Source organism: Helicoverpa armigera, chromosome 17 (assembly GCF_030705265.1).
Source record: "Helicoverpa armigera isolate CAAS_96S chromosome 17, ASM3070526v1, whole genome shotgun sequence".
Classification (NCBI taxonomy): domain Eukaryota; kingdom Metazoa; phylum Arthropoda; class Insecta; order Lepidoptera; family Noctuidae; genus Helicoverpa; species Helicoverpa armigera.
The window spans coordinates 2,658,991-2,678,540 of NC_087136.1; the positions used below are offsets into that span (position 1 = coordinate 2,658,991).

General features: G+C 38.5%; 1 protein-coding gene and 1 non-coding gene across 3 annotated transcripts in view; one reads left to right on the forward strand and one right to left on the reverse strand.

Annotated features, from left to right (window-relative positions):
- The window catches only part of LOC110370406 (furin-like protease 2), a 168,503-nt gene that overhangs the window by 18,659 nt on the left and 130,294 nt on the right, over window positions 1–19,550 (reverse strand). For both annotated transcript variants that reach the window (XM_021326195.3, XM_049846369.2), the window contains exon 3: window positions 5,501–5,605. In XM_021326195.3, coding sequence (XP_021181870.3) covers window positions 5,501–5,605 — 105 coding nt within the window. The remainder of the gene's footprint in view (window positions 1–5,500; window positions 5,606–19,550) is intronic.
- On the forward strand, window positions 15,545–15,615 carry Trnag-gcc (transfer RNA glycine (anticodon GCC)). Its single transcript has one exon. It is a non-coding gene; the product is annotated as a tRNA-Gly (tRNA).

Consider the following 19,550-nt stretch of genomic DNA (forward strand, 5'->3'; position numbering starts at 1 on the left):
GGTGGTGGGGGAGCGTGGGGCGGAATGTCACACGTATTTTATTGGCGCGGTCGCCGCAGCATATGAACGACTCAGGAGCAAACGTCCACTGTTTGTCACAGCACCGCAGCTCGAGTAATTTAATAAAAAATCCCCGCTTCTACTCTTTTTATAATGCATGATTATGGAACAGAAACAACGGGAAGCGTTTTTGCGGTCTTAACTGCGACATTTTATGTGTGTGTTAAATTTTAAATGCCCTATTTGGGTGAAACAATATTTGCTGACAACGAAAACAAGCAGTTATTTTTATAATCTTATCGCAGCACAATGACAGTAGAACGAGCTCTAAATCTAATAAGAAAAGTTTGTATTTTCCTTCTTTCGCATTAAGTGAAGTTTTTATCTTCATATCAACACGTTACGGTGACAGAGCTGAGTCTATATAGGTACAGAAACTTCTATTCGGAGGTAAACAATATTTTATTCAGCCAACGTTGATAAAATCAGTTTTTGCTTCATCCAAACATTCGTGCCTCGCATATTGTTTTTTTGCGCGTACATTCAGCTGAACAAACAGCAGATGTCGCGCAAACCAAACATAGTTATCCTTCTACTTGGGACCGGACAAAAAGTCGGCACGAGACTCGAACATACCGAATGAGGTTTAATAAAGCTCCTTTGTAGTAACACACCGTAACGTAATAGGGTCCTAAACTAATAGACCAGAGGGGTCTATTACAGGCGCCGCAAGTCTACGGCACGGACGGGTTTAAACAGATTTACGCCTAAAAGAAACGCACTTCATCTACGCGGTTGACCCTTGTCTTTTGTTGTGCGACCCAATTTGCGCTCTGCTGAACGTATTTGTTTTGAGTCTAATTAAAATTCTTTCTTGTAGTTCATTATGATGTAGACGGCCATTATGAAAGGATTTTTTTTGTTACATAATTTAAGCGGAAGGCCGGTGCGACGTGTATGCCCAGAGGACTCGTATTTCGAAAATGGATATTATTTATCTCATTACATTATACACGGGATATTAAAATATTACCATTAAATATTTTAACATTTTATAATGAAAGCCTGACTCTTGCATCAAGATGGTTTTCACATTGTTAGTGAACGTTATAAAAAAAAGACATCAAAACAAACACTGAAGACTTTACAACCTCGTCACGTCAAAAATCTTATACCTACAAATCTCTGTCATCTACATCTAAACGCGTTTACCCTTATAAATAAAAGCCTCGGGGGGAAAAGGCAGAGTCCAAACAGTTCCCAAAGAAAATATACCCACTAATTCTGCGCAAACCTTTATAAAAGACGGTCATAATTAACAAGACGAAGTTCTGCCAAGAAATGAAGTCTAAACTATATTGATATGGGAGTTTATGTAGGTTATCTATGTGTTGGTCTCATCAACATGAGAAAGGCCGGTCGTGGGGCCGGCACGCCCCGGAGTTTTATTAGCCCACAGTCCACTCCGCCCAAGTCGACCCAAACTCAGCTTGTTACGACCACAAAGACACAAAACCGTCATGGTACGTTGCCGAAGGAAACTTTGCTTCACAATAAATCTGACCAGTGATACAAATAGCCCGGGCTAATATTTGCCCCATGTAAATGGCACAGCTGGTCACGTATTCGGCACATGCTGAGTTAATATTGAAGTAAATGCTTTGCTGCTTTATGAACACTTTAGGCCTATTGATTTGTGTACACACAACAAAGGCTGTATGGTATGGCCGCATATGGCTTATTATGATATTTTTCCTCGAGTTTGGGACACAAATACAAGATTTGTTTAGGTCAAATAGATTATCCGATAAAGCTTATAAATTGACGATGGCCGTTTCGTCATTATCTAATGAAAACTTTGTAATTCTTTCTTCATAAATGTATGGAACTTCAGTCAAATTTTAAAAACGGGCAAAATGTAAAAGCACCACTAATTTGGTTCTCGTAAATAACACAACAAAAAACAAATGAAAATAACATCGTTTAGGACCAAATTTGCCCCATACGCGTATCGCCAAAAATGAAAATGACATGTGGGTACAATTTCAACAGATTCACGGGCAAAACATACAGAGGCTTATAACAATATAAGCCATCCAACGGAATGATGTCATTTCCCCCAGAAAAAAGGTTAAAAGGGCCATTCCCGAAGAGAAATCTCGTTATTACTGCAGCTCGTTCAGAGGAAGCTAAATATGATACAGAAAATGATGCTACACGTGTGTTGTGTAACGTTTATGTTAATACTTTATATTCTCATCAAATTGCGCATACGACTCTTTACACTTGATATTTTCTTGAAAGCGTCAAGCGCTATCGAGACAACGTGAGCACCGCTTAAGCTGAACTTTAGCTGTAACGACGGAAAATGTTCGCGATACATGCATAGAAATTTGCCTGCTTATTAAAATCACAGATGGAAGAATTTTAACTGTGGAATATTCTGTAGCTTCGATGATACAGTAGCTTTGAGAGCTTTCTAAGAACAGGTTGCATAATAGCTTACTGATTACCTACTGGTGGAATTAGAAAAGTAAACTCTGGTAGCGTTTATTCACTTTTTGGGCTGGTTAGACCTGTTTGCTAAATCTCATTAGATACTAAGCTCTAGAAGGCGTTTCAATCATACATCACAGTTCCAATTAAATTACAGAAAAACACAAAAGAAAATCGTACACTCCCCTTAAAACTCGGAATAAAAATGGCTGGAATGTCTTTACTTTTGCAAGAGTTCTGTGCCCGCCTTACCAACAAGGGATTGCATTAGTATTCTACGTCCGTAGTCTTAAGGATAACCCCAGTTACGGTGTAAAGTCGCAACGTACGATATGTAAAAATATCACATATGTTCTAGAAGAAATGTACGTGTCTATCGTTTCAGTGAATGTTTTCACTTTTTTAAGTTCAATGACCATGTAGAACGTATGAGTTACCTCATGTTAATAAGATTGAGGAAAGCCGGATCTATAAGGCCCCAGAAAATATAGGTCCTGTTTCTAATATATGGATCAGACTAGCCGGCTTCGCAGCCTTATTCCGGCTAATACTATCGTATCCCAGCGTCTAATACCATCTTTATAAAAAAGAAAATAGGCCTCCTTTTGTTTCGCAGTATTAGGTAGTGTTATGAGGAAAAGTAACTTTCCGGTCGGGAGGTCATCTTTCCTATCAATGTAAGGTTCAGTGCACACAGTTTGGTCATTTTACTAAAGAAAATGTTGTCATACTGTTATTTAAGCTAAAGAATTTTTAAAGAATAATTATCTCATTGGCAGTTAATTTAAGATGAAAGAAAATGTTGATATTTTGAATAAGAAAAATTAATTCCCAAACCAAAATACCTTTTTACATTAAATCGTTAACAATAACAGAGGGTCCACATTTACTGTAGTGCTGTAGTACGTAGACTAATATCGTACAACTGGAAAATGTACAACTCACAAGAAGGAAAAGGCGCCACATGCTCAAGGATATTTCGTTCACGACTTTCTTGAATATGGGATGCATATTCTCGGAGCAGCGACGTACTTACAAAAGCATCATAGTAATAAATGTCACATTTCTGTGACGTCGAGAGCAAAATTTTACGAATCCCGTGGTGCTGACTCACTGGCAATGAGCACTGTAACACTGTAACTAGAAGAAAAACAGAAAACCCGGTGGAGCGTGCTCGGCGACTAATGTAGATTGCTGATATTTCGCCCTCTTTGCTTTGTCACGCACTACGGGCCTACATCAAAGAAAAAAGCCTATAATCCGAATGGGACTAAGTAATAAGTTTTTGATGCGTTATCTCCACAATCCAGTAGTTTATCTGTTACAGTAAGGATTTTCGGAGTCTTTTCGAAACTTTGCTGAGAAAGAATAAAAGTTACAGATGGAGATAACGGCTAAAGTCACGCTTATAAGAGATATTTACTAAATGACTTGCTCAACTTCAAAAGAGGAAATGTATAAGCGTTATTTTGGTGTATAAATAACAAAGTCCTGATGATATAATAAAAAAGAAATAAAAACTTTAATGAAATAGTTTACGTAAGCGCCGAAATTACTTTTTTAAATTCATTATCCTTCTCAGTGAACGTAACACATTTTAAGTACTTTAACTTTGTGCCAAAGAGAGCACGTTACGAAACGATGATAGGCGCAAGGCAACACGAAAAATAAGTATATTTAATTTCACTCGAGGAAATAATTAATGAAACGTGTCTGAAAGAAAATACAAAACGTAATTTCGGGTATCTTTTACACAAAGAGATTGTAGATAAATACAACAGTGTTTTTGTAATAAGTAATTTTATGGTAGGTATAATAAATGGTTTAACACGTCAACGGCTGAATAAAACGTGGAGATTTTATAGTTCAGCATCATACGACAAAACCTAAACCCTTGTTCTAAGCATGGATAAAAAAAAACACAATTGTCTTTGCCGGAGCAAGCCATAAAAAGGTTACGAGCTCGCACTGAAGACTTAGAGAATTTTCTTTCATATTGTCGTCTTGGAATCGCATTATGAATCGGATTTTATAATGTTAATGTTTTATTTAGTACCATAAAAACGCATGGGTAAAGCTCATGTCTACGTTATCATAGCTGTGTTTTTTGTGTTTTGAAACAGATTTTGGCTTTGTTATAATTGACTAATTGTTAAGAAATCAAGAATTTCTATGAAGACGAGATTATCACCGGCATTTCTGTTCTGACTTTTCCTTTAAAAATATGATTTAGTGATGTTTAGTTGGGGGTTATGTAAAATTGGGGAATTCGAGGGTCGAGGATACATCGTGCGGAGTAAGATTAAGTGGAGAAAACAGAAGGGGTAGAAGGGTTGGAAAACTTTCGATGATACACGCTAAATAAATATACTTACAGACATTGAATTAATGAGGTTGTAATTATGAAGCCGATCTGCCTTTGTTATTATTAATAATTGCAGTTACATTTTATTTCCTTTTTGCCACTGCTACGCGTAAGTTTACTTTTAATTCTTTCATTTCGTGATTAATAAGTTTCATTGCTTTCAGTAAAAGAAAATTACCGATATAACGTTTGGATTAAATAAGCGTGTTAAAAGAGAACGAATATTGGAATCGAAAATTCCTACCTGTATTGGCAAAGGTAAGTACTTTGAAAATTTCGAAACATCTCATCAAAACGCGATATACGAATAAAACATCGCAATCTGTACAATTCCACAAACTCAAGGAACAATGTCGGGACTCTGTCACCGAGATTGCTCAATAAAGAAAAATCCGGATTAACACGTAGAAGGAAATGAATACTTAACATGCGGCGTGAACGACGCTTTAATTGAAGCATTTTAGAGTAGGACTTCGCTTGAAAATATTCTATTCATTCCACGAAGAATTTATGTGGTAGAGTGTCTACATTTCGTTGGTGAGAGTAAATTGTTAGAATGCTCTTATAATACCGTTATTCAGATAATTAGTATATTAGATACTTTAGTATATTAAAGATATTATAGTTATTTTGTCTTACCTGCGGTTCGTCATTTAATTTTTTGTGGTGTTCGTGGCTCGGCTCCGCGGATCGCTTGCGGACTTCATGATGTGATAACAAATAGTAGTGCTTCAGTGAACCAATCTGTAACAAACATACAAAAGCAACATTAATTTACATATCAATTGAATCGAACAAAGAATATTTTTGTGCGTAGAATGTATTTCATAATATTCAACAAAATGTATTCCATTTCCGTCAGGCCATCAGTATTTAAATGGCTATTTTCCAAGCGGCGTCAAGTGCGCTCCGCCCCTAGCGACACTTACACCGGGGCAATTCGAATTTCCTAACGGCCTAGCCCAACTATCCCGTCCTTATCGGCGACTTTATTTTCTTCACAACAATCAGAGGCCGTTCAAAATGTTCTCGATTGCGTACTATAAAAACATTAGCAACAGTAATTTATTCCTATTGCTTTCCGTATCATATTAGTGCGTCGGCGAGAACTATTTTTTTAGTACATTTTTGTGTGCTCTAATAAATCGAGAAACGCAATCTGCCCCACCCTACCCTGCTAAAATAAAAATTGTTACATATTTTCTTTGGATTATTTTTCAACAAAAATCGTACCTAGTGAGAGTACCTTTTCAGAAGTACACTTAAGATTTTGTCGCGTACCTACTCACCACTTATATTAATAGTTACTATCACAAAAAGCTCACGAAATGTATTTCCATTAGTCCTAACATCATCTGCTTTAACGTATAAATCTTACAGAAAAAATATATAGTACATGTATTTCAGTTCTCTAAGAAGCGTGGCTCTTATAATCTGATAAATAATAAAAGAGTATTCTAAAACGAACTTAGTATCCAAGGAGGTTTAATACCGACTTATTATTCAGAATATTATTTAGATTTAGGCAGAATTCATCTTCAGGCAGTACCTGTCCGAAATAGAAGTGGGATTAAATTATTTGGCAGCTCACGTGCCGATGGTTTACGAGGTCGTCGGGGCTACAGCGCTTCGTCTAACGTTCTACCTATTAACTAATGCCGAGAGTTAACGTTGCTGCCTTAAAGAACCCTTCTGAGACTCGTCTTTGTATTTTGAAATTAGAATTTTGGAACGCGATTTTCAATTAAGAATTTTGGTACCAGAATATTCTTTCTGGACAGTTACAATGTCCTATTGAAAAAAGGTCGTAACTGACGTCGTTATATAACTCTTGACACTTTGTCCGGCATTACCGCACTCGCGGGTATTATCGTTTATTACGGCATTAAACTGCTTAACTTTATATGCGAAGGGATTTTTAATCCTGCCTTCATTGACCATAAGTAGTATTTACAGCAACATTCAGGCTGTAACCATTACCCTTTGCTTACACTAATAAAAACAAAAGTCACATTCACGCGAAGGAATTTTAATTGTATGACTGTAATTGCACTCGTGGTGGCCTTATGTATGTAAATATGTATATGGATTTTTATGTCTAAGTCAAACGTAGGAGAGGACAGGGAAAGGGTTATTTTATTACCCATTTACCCAAGGCAAAGCAAACAATATAAAAATAAATAAAAACCTCTTATATTTATTTATTATATGATATTATCTTATAATTACGCATCGAAGAACCAATTTCTCTACCACCGTGTATATCGATATAATGTACTACTTTAGTACCACAGCGAATAATGTAAACAACTTACGGCTTTAAATGTTGCTTCTACACATTTACGTGGAAAATCTTTCGCGTGCGAAAATAGTATTGTATTACCTTTATTGGCCCATAACTATGAACATAAAATCGTCGCTTAGACGCGTGCCATGTTTGCACTTTTTTTTGCTTACAGGTTTATATGGGGTTATTTCTGAATCCTTATTTGTTGGTTTTATTTCAAACGAAACATGGCTCTTTAGAAGAAAAAAAATATTGACATGTAAAGTTAAGAAGACACCATTGACATTTAGACATCAAAAGAACCAATAACAATATCATTTGGTTATATTTTTATTGAAGGCACACTTAAGAGGTATCGCTTACTCGCATATCAACGTATTATACGCTTAAAATTGTCGATGAAAGCCAAATAAGATACAAGGAACACGACGATATATTTCCGACGACGAGAATTTAATATTATAAGATTGAAGGAACACCTATGCAAAATTAGCTCTATCTCTCGCAAGAGAAAAATTCCCTGAATGTATTCCCGCCGCCCGACTGAACCGACAAGGAAAACGTGTGGAAAATAAACGGTATTGATGATACGAAATATGAGGGCATAAATTCTTATTGAACTGAATATACCGGCAGGATTCCGGTATCTTCTGGGAATGCGCGAAGCACGATTCCGGTTACCTTTTTACATTCCATTGCGTTTTAAGCGGACGCCCCGATGGCGGTAGTTGTAGAAATAACGTAGTGGAGTGTGAAACGTGCTTCGACAATCAGCGTTGCATAGTGTAGGATGGTCGGGATAGAGTCCGCTAGCCACGTGTTGCCAGCAAAGTACGCAGCACTCACTTCACTTGATCTATCACCAGCAATGAAAACAATTGTGGTATTGCTGTGACACTTTTATTTCCTAATAAGTGGCCTAAATATTTATAGTGTTATGGAAATTAAATTGTATGACTTAATGTTGACCCTGCACAACGGTACAATAAACTCAGTCATTTTGTCATCATCATCATCAGCCTATCGCAGTCCACTGCTGGACATAGGCCTCTCCAAGTGCACGCCACTGAGATCGATTTTCGGCTTCTCGCATCCAGCTCCTGCCAGCCGTCTTGCGCAAGTCATCACTCCACCGTGCCTGAGGACGTCCTACACTACGTTTGCCGAGGCGCGGTCTCCACTCTAGAACTCGTTTACCCCAACGGTTATCGGTTCTTCGGCTAATATGGCCAGCCCACTGCCACTTCAGCTTGCTGATTCGGTAGGCTATGTCGATGACCTTGGTTCTCTGACGGATTACCTCATTTCTGATGCGATCCCTCAGAGAAACGCCGAGCATAGCTCTTTCCATAGCCCGCTGAGCGACTTTAAACTTGTGGACCAGCCGTACCGTCAGTGTCCACGTTTCGGCTCCGTAAGTCATGACAGGTAGAACGCACTGATTGAAGACTTTTGTCTTTAGGCACTGTGGAATCGACGATGTTAGGACTCGACGTAGCTTCCCAAATGCAGCCCAACCCAACTGAATTCTCCTATTCACCTCGTCCTCAAAGTTGTTTCTACCTAACTGCAATGTCTGCCCGAGGTATACATATTTCCGAACAACTTCGAGAACGGCGCCGTGTATCGCAATCGGTTCCGGTAGAACATGTTCATTGAACATGACCTTGGTTTTGTCCAAGTTCATCCGTAGGCCGATGCGTAGAGAAGATTCAGCCAGGTCGTTAAGCATCTGTTGTAGGTCCTGCAGCGTTTCCGCCATGATGACGATATCGTCAGCAAATCTCAAGTGAGAGATGTGTTCGCCATTGATGTTGATGCCGCGTCCTTTCCAGTTCAGCGTCTTGAACATATCCTCCATTGCATTAGTGAACAGTTTCGGGGAAATAACATCCCCTTGTCTCACTCCTCGATGCAACGGTATGGGCCTTGTTTGCTGATTCTGTACTTGGACGGACATTGTAGCGGCTTTGTAGAGACATCTCATCACTTGGATGTATCGCCAATCTACTTGACAACGCTGCAGGGACTCCAGAACAGACCAGATTTCAACCGAGTCAAAGGCCTTCTCATAGTCCACAAATGCTAGACACAGGGGCTGATTATACTCCTCGGTCTTCTGTATAATCTGCCGCACTGTGTGGATGTGGTCTATGGTGCCGTATCCGCTCGAAACCCAGCCTGCTCCGGTGGTTGGAATTCGTCGAGTCTTCGCGCAAGTCGGTTCGTGATCACTCTTGAGAACAGCTTATAGACGTGGCTTAGGAGGAAATGGGTCGATAGTTCTTCAACTGGGTTTTGTCTCCCTTTTGAAGAACAGGACGACAACACTCCTACTCCACGCCTCTGGAGTTCTCCTTCAAACAGGACGGCATTAAAAGCTTCTGGAGCTCCCCAGTACGGGCTTACCTCCTGCTTTTAAAAGCTCTGTTGTAATGCCATCCTCGCCAGGGCTTTTCCATTTTGAGCTGTCTCAGAGCGATCTCGATTTCGCCACTGCTGACTTCTGGCAGGTCTTCGGTGAAATGGCGTGTTAATGTGGCTCTAGAATCCTCATTTCCGGGATCAGGTCGAGATGCATGCGATGCGTATAACCGGCCATAGAAATTTTCCACTTCCGAAAGGACTGCCGGCACCGAAGAAACGACTTCTCCACTTGTTGTGGTCAGCTTCGTCAAGTGGCTTCTTCCAAGAGATTGTACGAACACCTTTGACCCCGATTCAGCTCAATTGCTCTTTCAATGGCAAGAGTATTGGAGCACCGGAGGTCGCGTCGTACGTGCTTGTTGATCTCTTGGTTTAGAGCCCGCTTAGCTGACGAAGTGACAGGCGGGTTTTCACGTCGTTTCTTCATAAGCCCTAATGTCTCTTCCGAAAGCTTTGATTTCTTGCCCTTACGCTGCATGTTACAGAATCTCGAACCTTCCTCCCTGAGGATCCGAACCACATATTCGTGGTTCTGGTTAACGTCTGTTGTGGTTTCCACGGCGGCAAATCGGTTCTCCAAATTTGACTGGAACGTTTCGGATCCTGTCATGGTTTGGAGCAGTGTTGGTCGGAGCCTGGCCTTCATCAGACGGAAACGTTCGGCCTTGAAGTTGATATTCAGAGAGCCTCGGACAAGTCGGTGATCGCTACCGGTATTAAACCTATTGATCACGGAGACGTCTCTGAATATGTGCTTCTTGTTCGTCATGATGAAGTCAATCTCATTTTTAGTCATAGTGTCGGGGCTTTGCCACGTCCACTTCCTTTGGGGCTGCTTTTTGAAAAAGGAGTTCATCAAAAAGAGCCCCTCGCGTAGTCATTTTGTAGGTGTAATCAAGTTAGGTCGGCAACATTATTTTCTTTTCTTGTGGACTCCGAATTCTAAGAATTAACGAGCTTATCTAACTGACTAAGAGACTTTGGAACTAAAGTTGAGACCAGAATTACGCTAAGTAACTTGACATCAAATCACAAACTTCTCGAAATAGTTAATTTAGCGTACTTTTTGACTAATTCACTTTGGCATTCTGGCTCGGTACATTATTGGCAAGAAAATTGATTTTGAACATTGAATAAGGGTTGTTGGTGTTATTTAATTTTATTAAAATAAATCTCGGGCTAGTAGGAAAATACGTAAGTAGTTGAGCTGCTTACAATTCCGCGCGAGTCGATACGGTTCATGTAATGGCGTCGGGGCTGCGATCTAGCAAACTGTCACTACTTGCACACTACTGCAATTTTTCAACTACTCTCTGTTTAGAATACAGTCGAGCGATACCGGCTTCTTAGGGATTAAATGATCCTACCATTTATAGTTGGATCACGAAAGACTTTGATCTAATTGAACATAAAATCACGTTTTTTTTTTTAAATTTAAATTACATAATATTTTATGTTCTATATACAATTTCTTGGAAAATTCCAAAGGCTCAAACCTCTAGTCATACTTAACATTGCTAACATTAATTAGTCTTTGTAAGTCTCGTTACGAGTCTCCTAACCAAGCTGAAATAAGGCTATCTGTACTCTTAAGACAAGACGATTTTTCCGTCTGTTATTCCTATCTTTACTAAAGTGATATTATACGAGGCTACATCATCTCAGGAAACGAAGCTATAACGAGCACGTCCACTTATAGATTGCTCTAGAGACAAAATTTTATGTTAACCACACAAAGATAACAGGATTTTACGATTCATATTCAAACGTTTATTACTAGAAGGGAGATTCTCGCGATATTTAATATGGAGCATAACAACCATTGTTGATATACTTTATGTACTAATAAAGTTTATGTTGAATTTGTTAGCCAACTTTACCCAATATGATGAGCAGTAAAACTAAGTAGAAACGCGTTTTGAATGAATTCAGAGTTTATGTGAACGGCTAGTTTATTAACATTGAAGCTCAAACAAATTCAAATTGGGCTCTCAGTATTGCAAATAATGTAAAAATGAAGGCCTTGCTGGAGCTGTTCAATCAATCAAATCAATGTTTCATGGTCTACCTTTTAATCCAGATCGGAATGCAGAGGCAATGGAAATAAAAATGCTAAAATGTTTTAAGCGCGATCTGCTGGAAAAGCCGAATGGAATCGCTTGCGTGCATCGTAAAATATTGAATACGCTTAGGTCTCCGAGAGCAGCTTATCCAATCGTATTAAAACCTCCTAAATATAACATAGTTCTCCGCCTAGTTTACCTGTAAAATTCAAGATCATATATTCGTGCCGGCTACACGCGCCGGCCGAGCCACCGCAGTCAGGTCTATTTTTCACATCGCCCGCAATTTATGTGGCTCGTTTGAAAACGCCGCAGCGAATGTATGATGCAAGATTAACTTATTATCTGCTTAAAGCTGCTGTTGCGTTGTCATCCGTTCTGTGCTTAAGCGCTGCTAAAGTTTGATTATATTTAAGCCCCCACATACAGATTGTTCGGCGAATATGCAAGATGGAATACGGCCAGAAACTATTCGCGGTGCAGTTTCGCGACCTGTTTTTGTAAAAATATGTTTTATCAAGAGAATGGCTTTGCGGCTCTTATGTTGCCAGTGATATACATTTTGTGCCGAGTCCAGGAGAGTATTACTCTTGAAAATTATGTACTGTTGAAAATAAAAAAGTGAGTATATTTGCGATGCATTAACTAATAGGTACTTTTAAACTTTTTATTTTGCGTAGGTAGTCGTAAAATATTTCTCTACGTTAGTTATGTAAATAAATCTACACAGTTTGAAAGGGTAGAGTTTCAGTGTGAGTTATTACCGCGACATCTGGTGTCCCTAAAGCTGTAAAAGAGGTTAAAAGTTAATTAAAATCGCGGAGACCTTCTAGATGTGATCGATAAACTGGAACCATATCTGAAGTGATCGTTACTCAAGTGGAGTGCTCTCTCGTTTCGACTTGTTATCAGAATTAGAAATTAATATCGACTGTAGTGAAATATTGGACCTTTGAACTTTGCGAAGCACTTGCTACAAGGGCCAGTGTATTTATCGTAAATCATTCGTTAATAAATGGACTGTTCAAACGCTTAAGAAGCTGAAACTTATCGAGTTTCTAGGTCATAATTGAGTATTTTCATTACACGAGCGAGTATGTAAGTGTGAAGCTATCAAACTGATTGATGAGTCCGAGCTAAATAACAGTAGTTTGCGTAACAGCCGGTTGATGAAAAGCACTTTTAAACGGGAAAGAGCAACTTAAAATTTGCATATTCGTGATTATAATGAAACGTTTTAAACGATTATTTAAAGTTCTCGTAAATATGTCGAAGAAATTCGGCGTAGATAGTTGCCATCAGTCACAAGTCGGGGGACGGGGCTTTTCTTAAAACTTTTAATTAATTGTCTAAGTTCGAGACCGGAGTAGAGGGGGCATTCGCATTACATTCCAAGAATTCCAAGTCACTGAGCATAACTAAAATTGTTCGCAGGCAAAACAACGCGATGGAACTTTATACCTAAAGCTTTGATGTTTGATTTAAACAAATTATATTTCAATTAAAGTGTAATAATTGATATTGTTGGAAACTATACTAGAAATGAGATATTTTAATGTTTAGTAATCTATTTTTATAATTTGTGGAAGATAACGACACTGAAGGTAACTTAGCTTCAATTCGTAAAAAGAAAACTAATTGTAATACGCTTATTTTTGGCAAAGATATAACATTGCCGCAGTCCCATTAAAAACAGTTTTACTTTAAAACTCCTAAACAAACTTTCACGACAAATATCATCATAAATTCTTTGCTTTCCTTCCCTTTCATAAAAATATCCGCCGCCATTCTAGGAAATTATTTCCATTAAGAAAAAAGTACACCATAATTTAAATAAATGGATGCACCGAGCCCCCTTAATGTGAGCATCACTCCCCAGGGATAAATAATAGCAACGACGAGAGAAATTGACATGCCGCTAACAGAAACTAAGATTCAAGTGCTTAAGGAGGGATAAACATTGAAGATTTCGGCGTTGGATATCAAAACACAGAGGTAGGAGACACCTTGAAGGGAGCACATTTACCCTTCTTAACGTCTAATCCGGCACACGTCGTAGTTAAGGGACAACCAGCGGAAATTATTACTCGTTCGCGTTACAAATTATCCCTCCCTATGTGGACTGGCGGGTAACTCGGTTACACGAACTCGCGACCGTTAATTTACAGCGCGCCCAACAAATTAATATCTCTGATTTGGACCCATGTCAGCGGGGGCCAACGACGAAGACCCTACCCGTGTTTGGGGGCTGCCGCAAGGTGCGAGCGCCCTGCATCACGCTGTTATGAACCCATAATTCGTAAAATCCGAGGCCTTTAGTTACGTTCTCAAAATTATGAGGAATTGGTACAAGATTGAATCACGCTACAACCTAGTGAGGCAGTCTGTTTCTCCTTCTTTTGTTGGAACTATTATTACTGCCTAAAATTAATTTGCTAAATCAGAAAATGCGTAAAAATAAGACAAAGCAAGAAAATGTTTTTTGAAAGAGTTTATGTATACTCGCACAGGCAAAGCTTCTAGGCAGAGATTTTAAGCTTTTTCATGCCACTAACAAACAAACGGGTTTTATGAAAAACCGCTCCCGTGCGTTATTAAAAACTTTCTTTGGTCAAAATTACTGCTTTAACTGGACATACATAATGTTTTGCTATGGTAGCCATTTCGCAACTAATTTCTTCGGTAGATACCAACTATAATACATCTCAATCTACGTATCTCCCTTATCAATTGGTGCATCAGTTTGGGATTTCTCATCCCTTAGAAGTGCAACGCAAGTTACTGTTCCCAAGTTCTAGAAGGATCAATCCACCAACAGAACAATAGTACCAAATGGCACATACCTTATCAATGAAAACAATGTACCCCGTTATCACCCGCTCACGCCTATACCAGATTCCTTGTACATCTGGCGCGCGTAAAGTACGCCCGTACTAGTGACGACATATTAATCTCTGCTGGGATGTTCCAGCTTTAATATTTAGCCCGTGACGTATGGCATGCGCGCTTGCTACAAGACAAATATCAACGAATTGCGAGTAATAACACAGCTATTGCACAGACATGTTCCTTGGTTGAAAGTATGGAAGATGATGTAGAGCGCTGGATAGGCTACATGTTTTTAGGAATCCAGGAAAAAAATGCTTTATATGGTGAATACCTGAGGGTACTCATAAAACAAGTGCACGAACTGCTGTGAGACTCAGATGATAGCAGTGTTGATTTCACGAGTAATTATTGCTAATAGGTTATGTCACAACAGCAGATATTATCACTGCTGGACAGTGTTACGTGCCTTATCAACTAAAGTCAAACCGTCTGATAAAGTTCATCCGTTATACCTAGTTATAACCTATATGTAGGTTAGTTATAACTCTTAACTATCCCTTAGTTAAACTTGTACTAACAACAAAATCACAGCAAACATTGCTTTTAGCGGTTCATACGTACTAACAGTCCCTCCATACTTCCGTAAACAAGCTCTCCAGCTCGTCTGATTCATACTTAAAAGTAAATATTTGAAAGGAATCTTGCATTTCGTACGTGTCTAGGAAGCAAGCTCGTTTTGTTCATGTTTTCTCACTTATCGTTTGAATTTATAGCATCAGTGTTGGGCATAACGAGTGGAACTAACGAACTGGATGACGTCATAGCGTTTACGAAACAGCTGGCAGGTACATAACACACGTGTTTGCTTTACCCAAATATATGTTAAAAAGAATTGTTCGTCAAAAAATTAAATAAAAGACAAATACATGTAGGTAAAATCTGCTGACTACTTTAAATATAACTTAATCTCTCAAAATAGCGTTGATCAACAATTTAGAGAACGGTAATGTGATTAGAGCGAGTGTGCACAAGAGATAGATATGTACGTAATCGCAAAATTCGCTCACATGAACATAAGCATCGGTGGTTCAGTGGTAGAATGCTCGCCTGCCACGCGGGCGGCCCGGGTTCGATTCCCGGCCGATGCATTTCTTTTTTTATTTTTATTTGACGAAATTCGGATAAAATACATATTTTATAACATTCAGTGTACATATTTCACAATTCCAACGTGCTGTATTCCAAATATTCCGAAGCAGCCGATGTGCCAGCAAAACTATAATAAATATTGCTAGAAATCGCAAAATTACACGGCAAACATAGTTTCGTACATTCACCATCGAAATCCGAGTAAATGCGGAATGTTTTCGTAAAAAGTACAGTCAAACCAGAAACGGCGATAAAACCTCGAATGTATTTGGTTGGATATCGCAAATTGTGCAAATTCAAAACATATTCAAACACGTAGGTACTAGAGTCTAAGAGATAACTATAACTACTGGAATATATGCACTGTAACCTAAAATCGTTCCTCTTTCAGTTTATACAATCGCTGTTGGTGAACAGTCTTGTTTAGAAGTTGAAACAGCCATTAAATAAAGTTTGCATAAAGTCGAAGTTTATTGGACGTCAAATGTCTTGGAAAATATAATTTTTGATAAATGTTCCATAGATATCAAGACTTCTCAGGAGAAATAAGATATACCTACGATTACTTTTATAGTATTGTAAACTAATAATCGTAACTTTGACATAAATTCACGATTAATAGTAACTAATATTGAAATTAATGATGGTCTAAATGCGTTATAGTATATTATGTACAAACAACTCAAGAATTCCGCGACGTTAAACTTCCCAAATATTGCAAATCACACTGTCTTGGCAGATCTAAGAAACTTTAAAAACCAGAAGCCAGAAATGTCGAAAACAAGTCAAGAAAACTAATCATCATCGAACAAAGCTCGCTCCATCATGAAAAAAAAACTCAGCACTAATCCCCCAGTTGTCTCAGCACCCACTTCAGAAAACATTTCCACGTAAAACAGCATTATCATTCGCATTGGTATTCCGAAGGCGCATTCACTTACTGGCTCAGGTGACTGACGCAACGGGCGGGCGAGTAAAATAAAGAGCATGTAACACAAACTCCATATGTATGCGATTCACTCGTTTGCATCGGCGTTAGGCGACGCGAATACAATATTTGCATTGCATGATCATAACATTGTTGCAGTGAACATTGAATTGGAGAATATACTCCTTGAAGATCAGCTTAAAGAAAGGAGTACCAGTGAATAAGAAAACTACAAATCAAGATTTGGATTTAACGAACTTTAAGCTACTATTAAGAGTTAACTTATTTAAATATGCTAAGTTCACGTGTCGAGTTATCAACCCATTTCAACAAAATAATAAACAGAAGCCTTAAGGCCAAAGATTACCAGCTGAAACAGGTCGCTAAGTAGGCAACACGTTTTGATTTGATAGAATCTAAAGCGATTAACTAAGTATACAAACTCAAGCAACATAAACGCCTATAGCATAAACTTAGCCTTTGAATTAGCGTTCAATAGATTCGGGTTCAAGCTAGTAACAGAAACTATAACCCTTATCGGTAATCAGGTCAAACTGTTAACGCGAACAGCATTGTGTATGCTTAAGCAAACACATGCTAGCAATATAGGTACAACAACCACCGCCCATGTGTCAAAACAGTGCGAATATTAATATCCATTAATACAAATTCGACAGTTGATTAGATGCCCAATAACCACTGTTATAATATCAGCTGTCAAATTACAGTCTGCATTGCGACCCAAATCATGTTAAGGGTTACACTAATTTATGTGAGAACTTCGTAATTCTCAAAGGTAAACATAACCTGTGAATCAATATTGTGATGAGATGATAACTATCTAATACTTGCTGCCTTAAATTCAATATATTAAGGAGACAGAATTCAAGTTATCGTCTTGTACTAAAACCCCTCTCAAAATTTGGAAGTCTTCAATGTCCAAATTTCCCATCACAAACTCAATAAAAATCAAGTTTGTCCGCAGAACCGTGGTAGTCGCACTCGTTCCGATGAATACATTACAAATGTGCGCCTGTATGACGCATCGCCCGATATCGGAAACCGCTCCGCGTATCCGACAACGTTTTATTTCCGATATCTGAACTCGTTCAATGCTCACTTCGATATGATAGACGTGATACCTTACATTTTCATTGGATTGTGCCACGCTAACAAACTACTTCCAAAGCTGTCCAAAAATAAACTTTTCGCTATGGACATGGACTACACATTTCCCATTTCAAAATGGAACAGCGGAACTATTTCGGAATCGAAAGGCTTTTTCTGGAAAGTGCTTTTATAACGGAAGATTCTTAAATTCCATCTTCTAAAAAGGATCTGTCTTTTCTATTACGCCACTTTATGCGCATGATTTATCTCCTTGAAAATTGCTTACATTTTTCAACAAGAATTTTGCAACGAGGACTTCAACTACATAACACATGGATCGTTTACGTACAAAGAACTCAACACTACCACTACATATATGTTGTACGGAAAAATAAAGCTGAAATTCTTAAGCATAAAATATGATTAAAAGATCAACAGGACCATTGAATTGAAATACAGGTGAGATATATTTGGGTATCACAATATTGGCATGGGATTTAAGTAAAGCAAGGTGGCTGATCCCGAGACGCGTTGCAAAAGCCAGCTGTCAATATATAAAACGTATATCTGGAATCCAACGTTTATTCCATTCAGCAGTATTGGCGACACGAGTGGTATTGACATGCGATTCTTTAATATAAACATTGCCTGTTACCCAATGATGAATTTATATTGAAAATATCGTATATTAAAAACGGATTTCAGATATTGATTGATGTATTAAATATACATTCGGTTGGGTGTTACACCCGAAGAAGAAACACAAATAATGGAGTAAGCGAACACAAAGAAAGAGTAAATCATTTCTTAAAATCGAGTAATGAAAAAGCTGCAATCCAATTTGCAAAGATACTAATTAAGGAAAAGGAAAATTAAAAAATTAAATCGCCACTCAAAATAACGATGCACTTAAAGTCGCCGTGCCGACGGCTGCCATTTGAACAGATGATTGAGCCAATCAAGCTAGGGAGGGAGGTGACAAAAATAGGTCGTTTGGCCCGTGTGAATGCACTAAGGCCTAGGCTGCACAACGTCATTTACTTTATAGTAGCAAAGAGGCCGTGAGTGAGACGAATTCAAAGGCAACCCTCGCGAGAAGAGCTCTCCGCATTAGCCGGCGTTGCGATGAATAACTGAAGCCATGAGGAATAAGAACGGTGAAAAGACTAGCGACTTTTGTTACTGAATTCTTTACGGACTTGTTTTTGAATCAGCTCACTTCTAGATTAAATATATGAAACTTTTTTTGTAAAAGAAAATCGAGTGCAAAATGCAATGCCTGTTCTTAACGAATAGTCGTTCGGGAATGAAGAAAGGTTCGGGAGAAAAATACTGATGAAACCAGTAAGTGCGCGCACAATCGTCTGCCAATTCCGTAGTTGAAATAGCAAACTCAACTCGTATCAAATAAGAGTTTAAAGAGAGGGATTTATACAGGGTGGGTTTAGAGTCCTAAAAATCCACTTTCCACCCCAAAAACCAGGTGCGACATGCAGCTGGGAAAATTCGTGATATTGTAAAATCGGTCCGCGGAGCGCGCGTAACGAAATCCGATAGTATTGGCTACAAACAGAAATAAAAAAGCACGCGTCTCTCGTTTTATACGTAAAATCGTTAAAGCCGCTTTTTTGTCCGCCAGTAACGTTGGTACCCAAGTTTTTTTGCTAAACTCGAGAGCTGAAGGTGAAATGTTACTTTATTTCGTAACTGCTCGCGTACATTTAAATATTCGGGAATATTTTCGAAATGTCACGACTTTTACTTTTCGAGGAAAACGTTCAAATTAAGGTTAGATATTTAGTGTACGGAAAAATGTTCGGAAGTGAGTAAAGGATAGTGTTTCGTTTTGTTTGCGCAACATGTATGAGAATGCCAGTTTTTTTACTGACTAAAAAT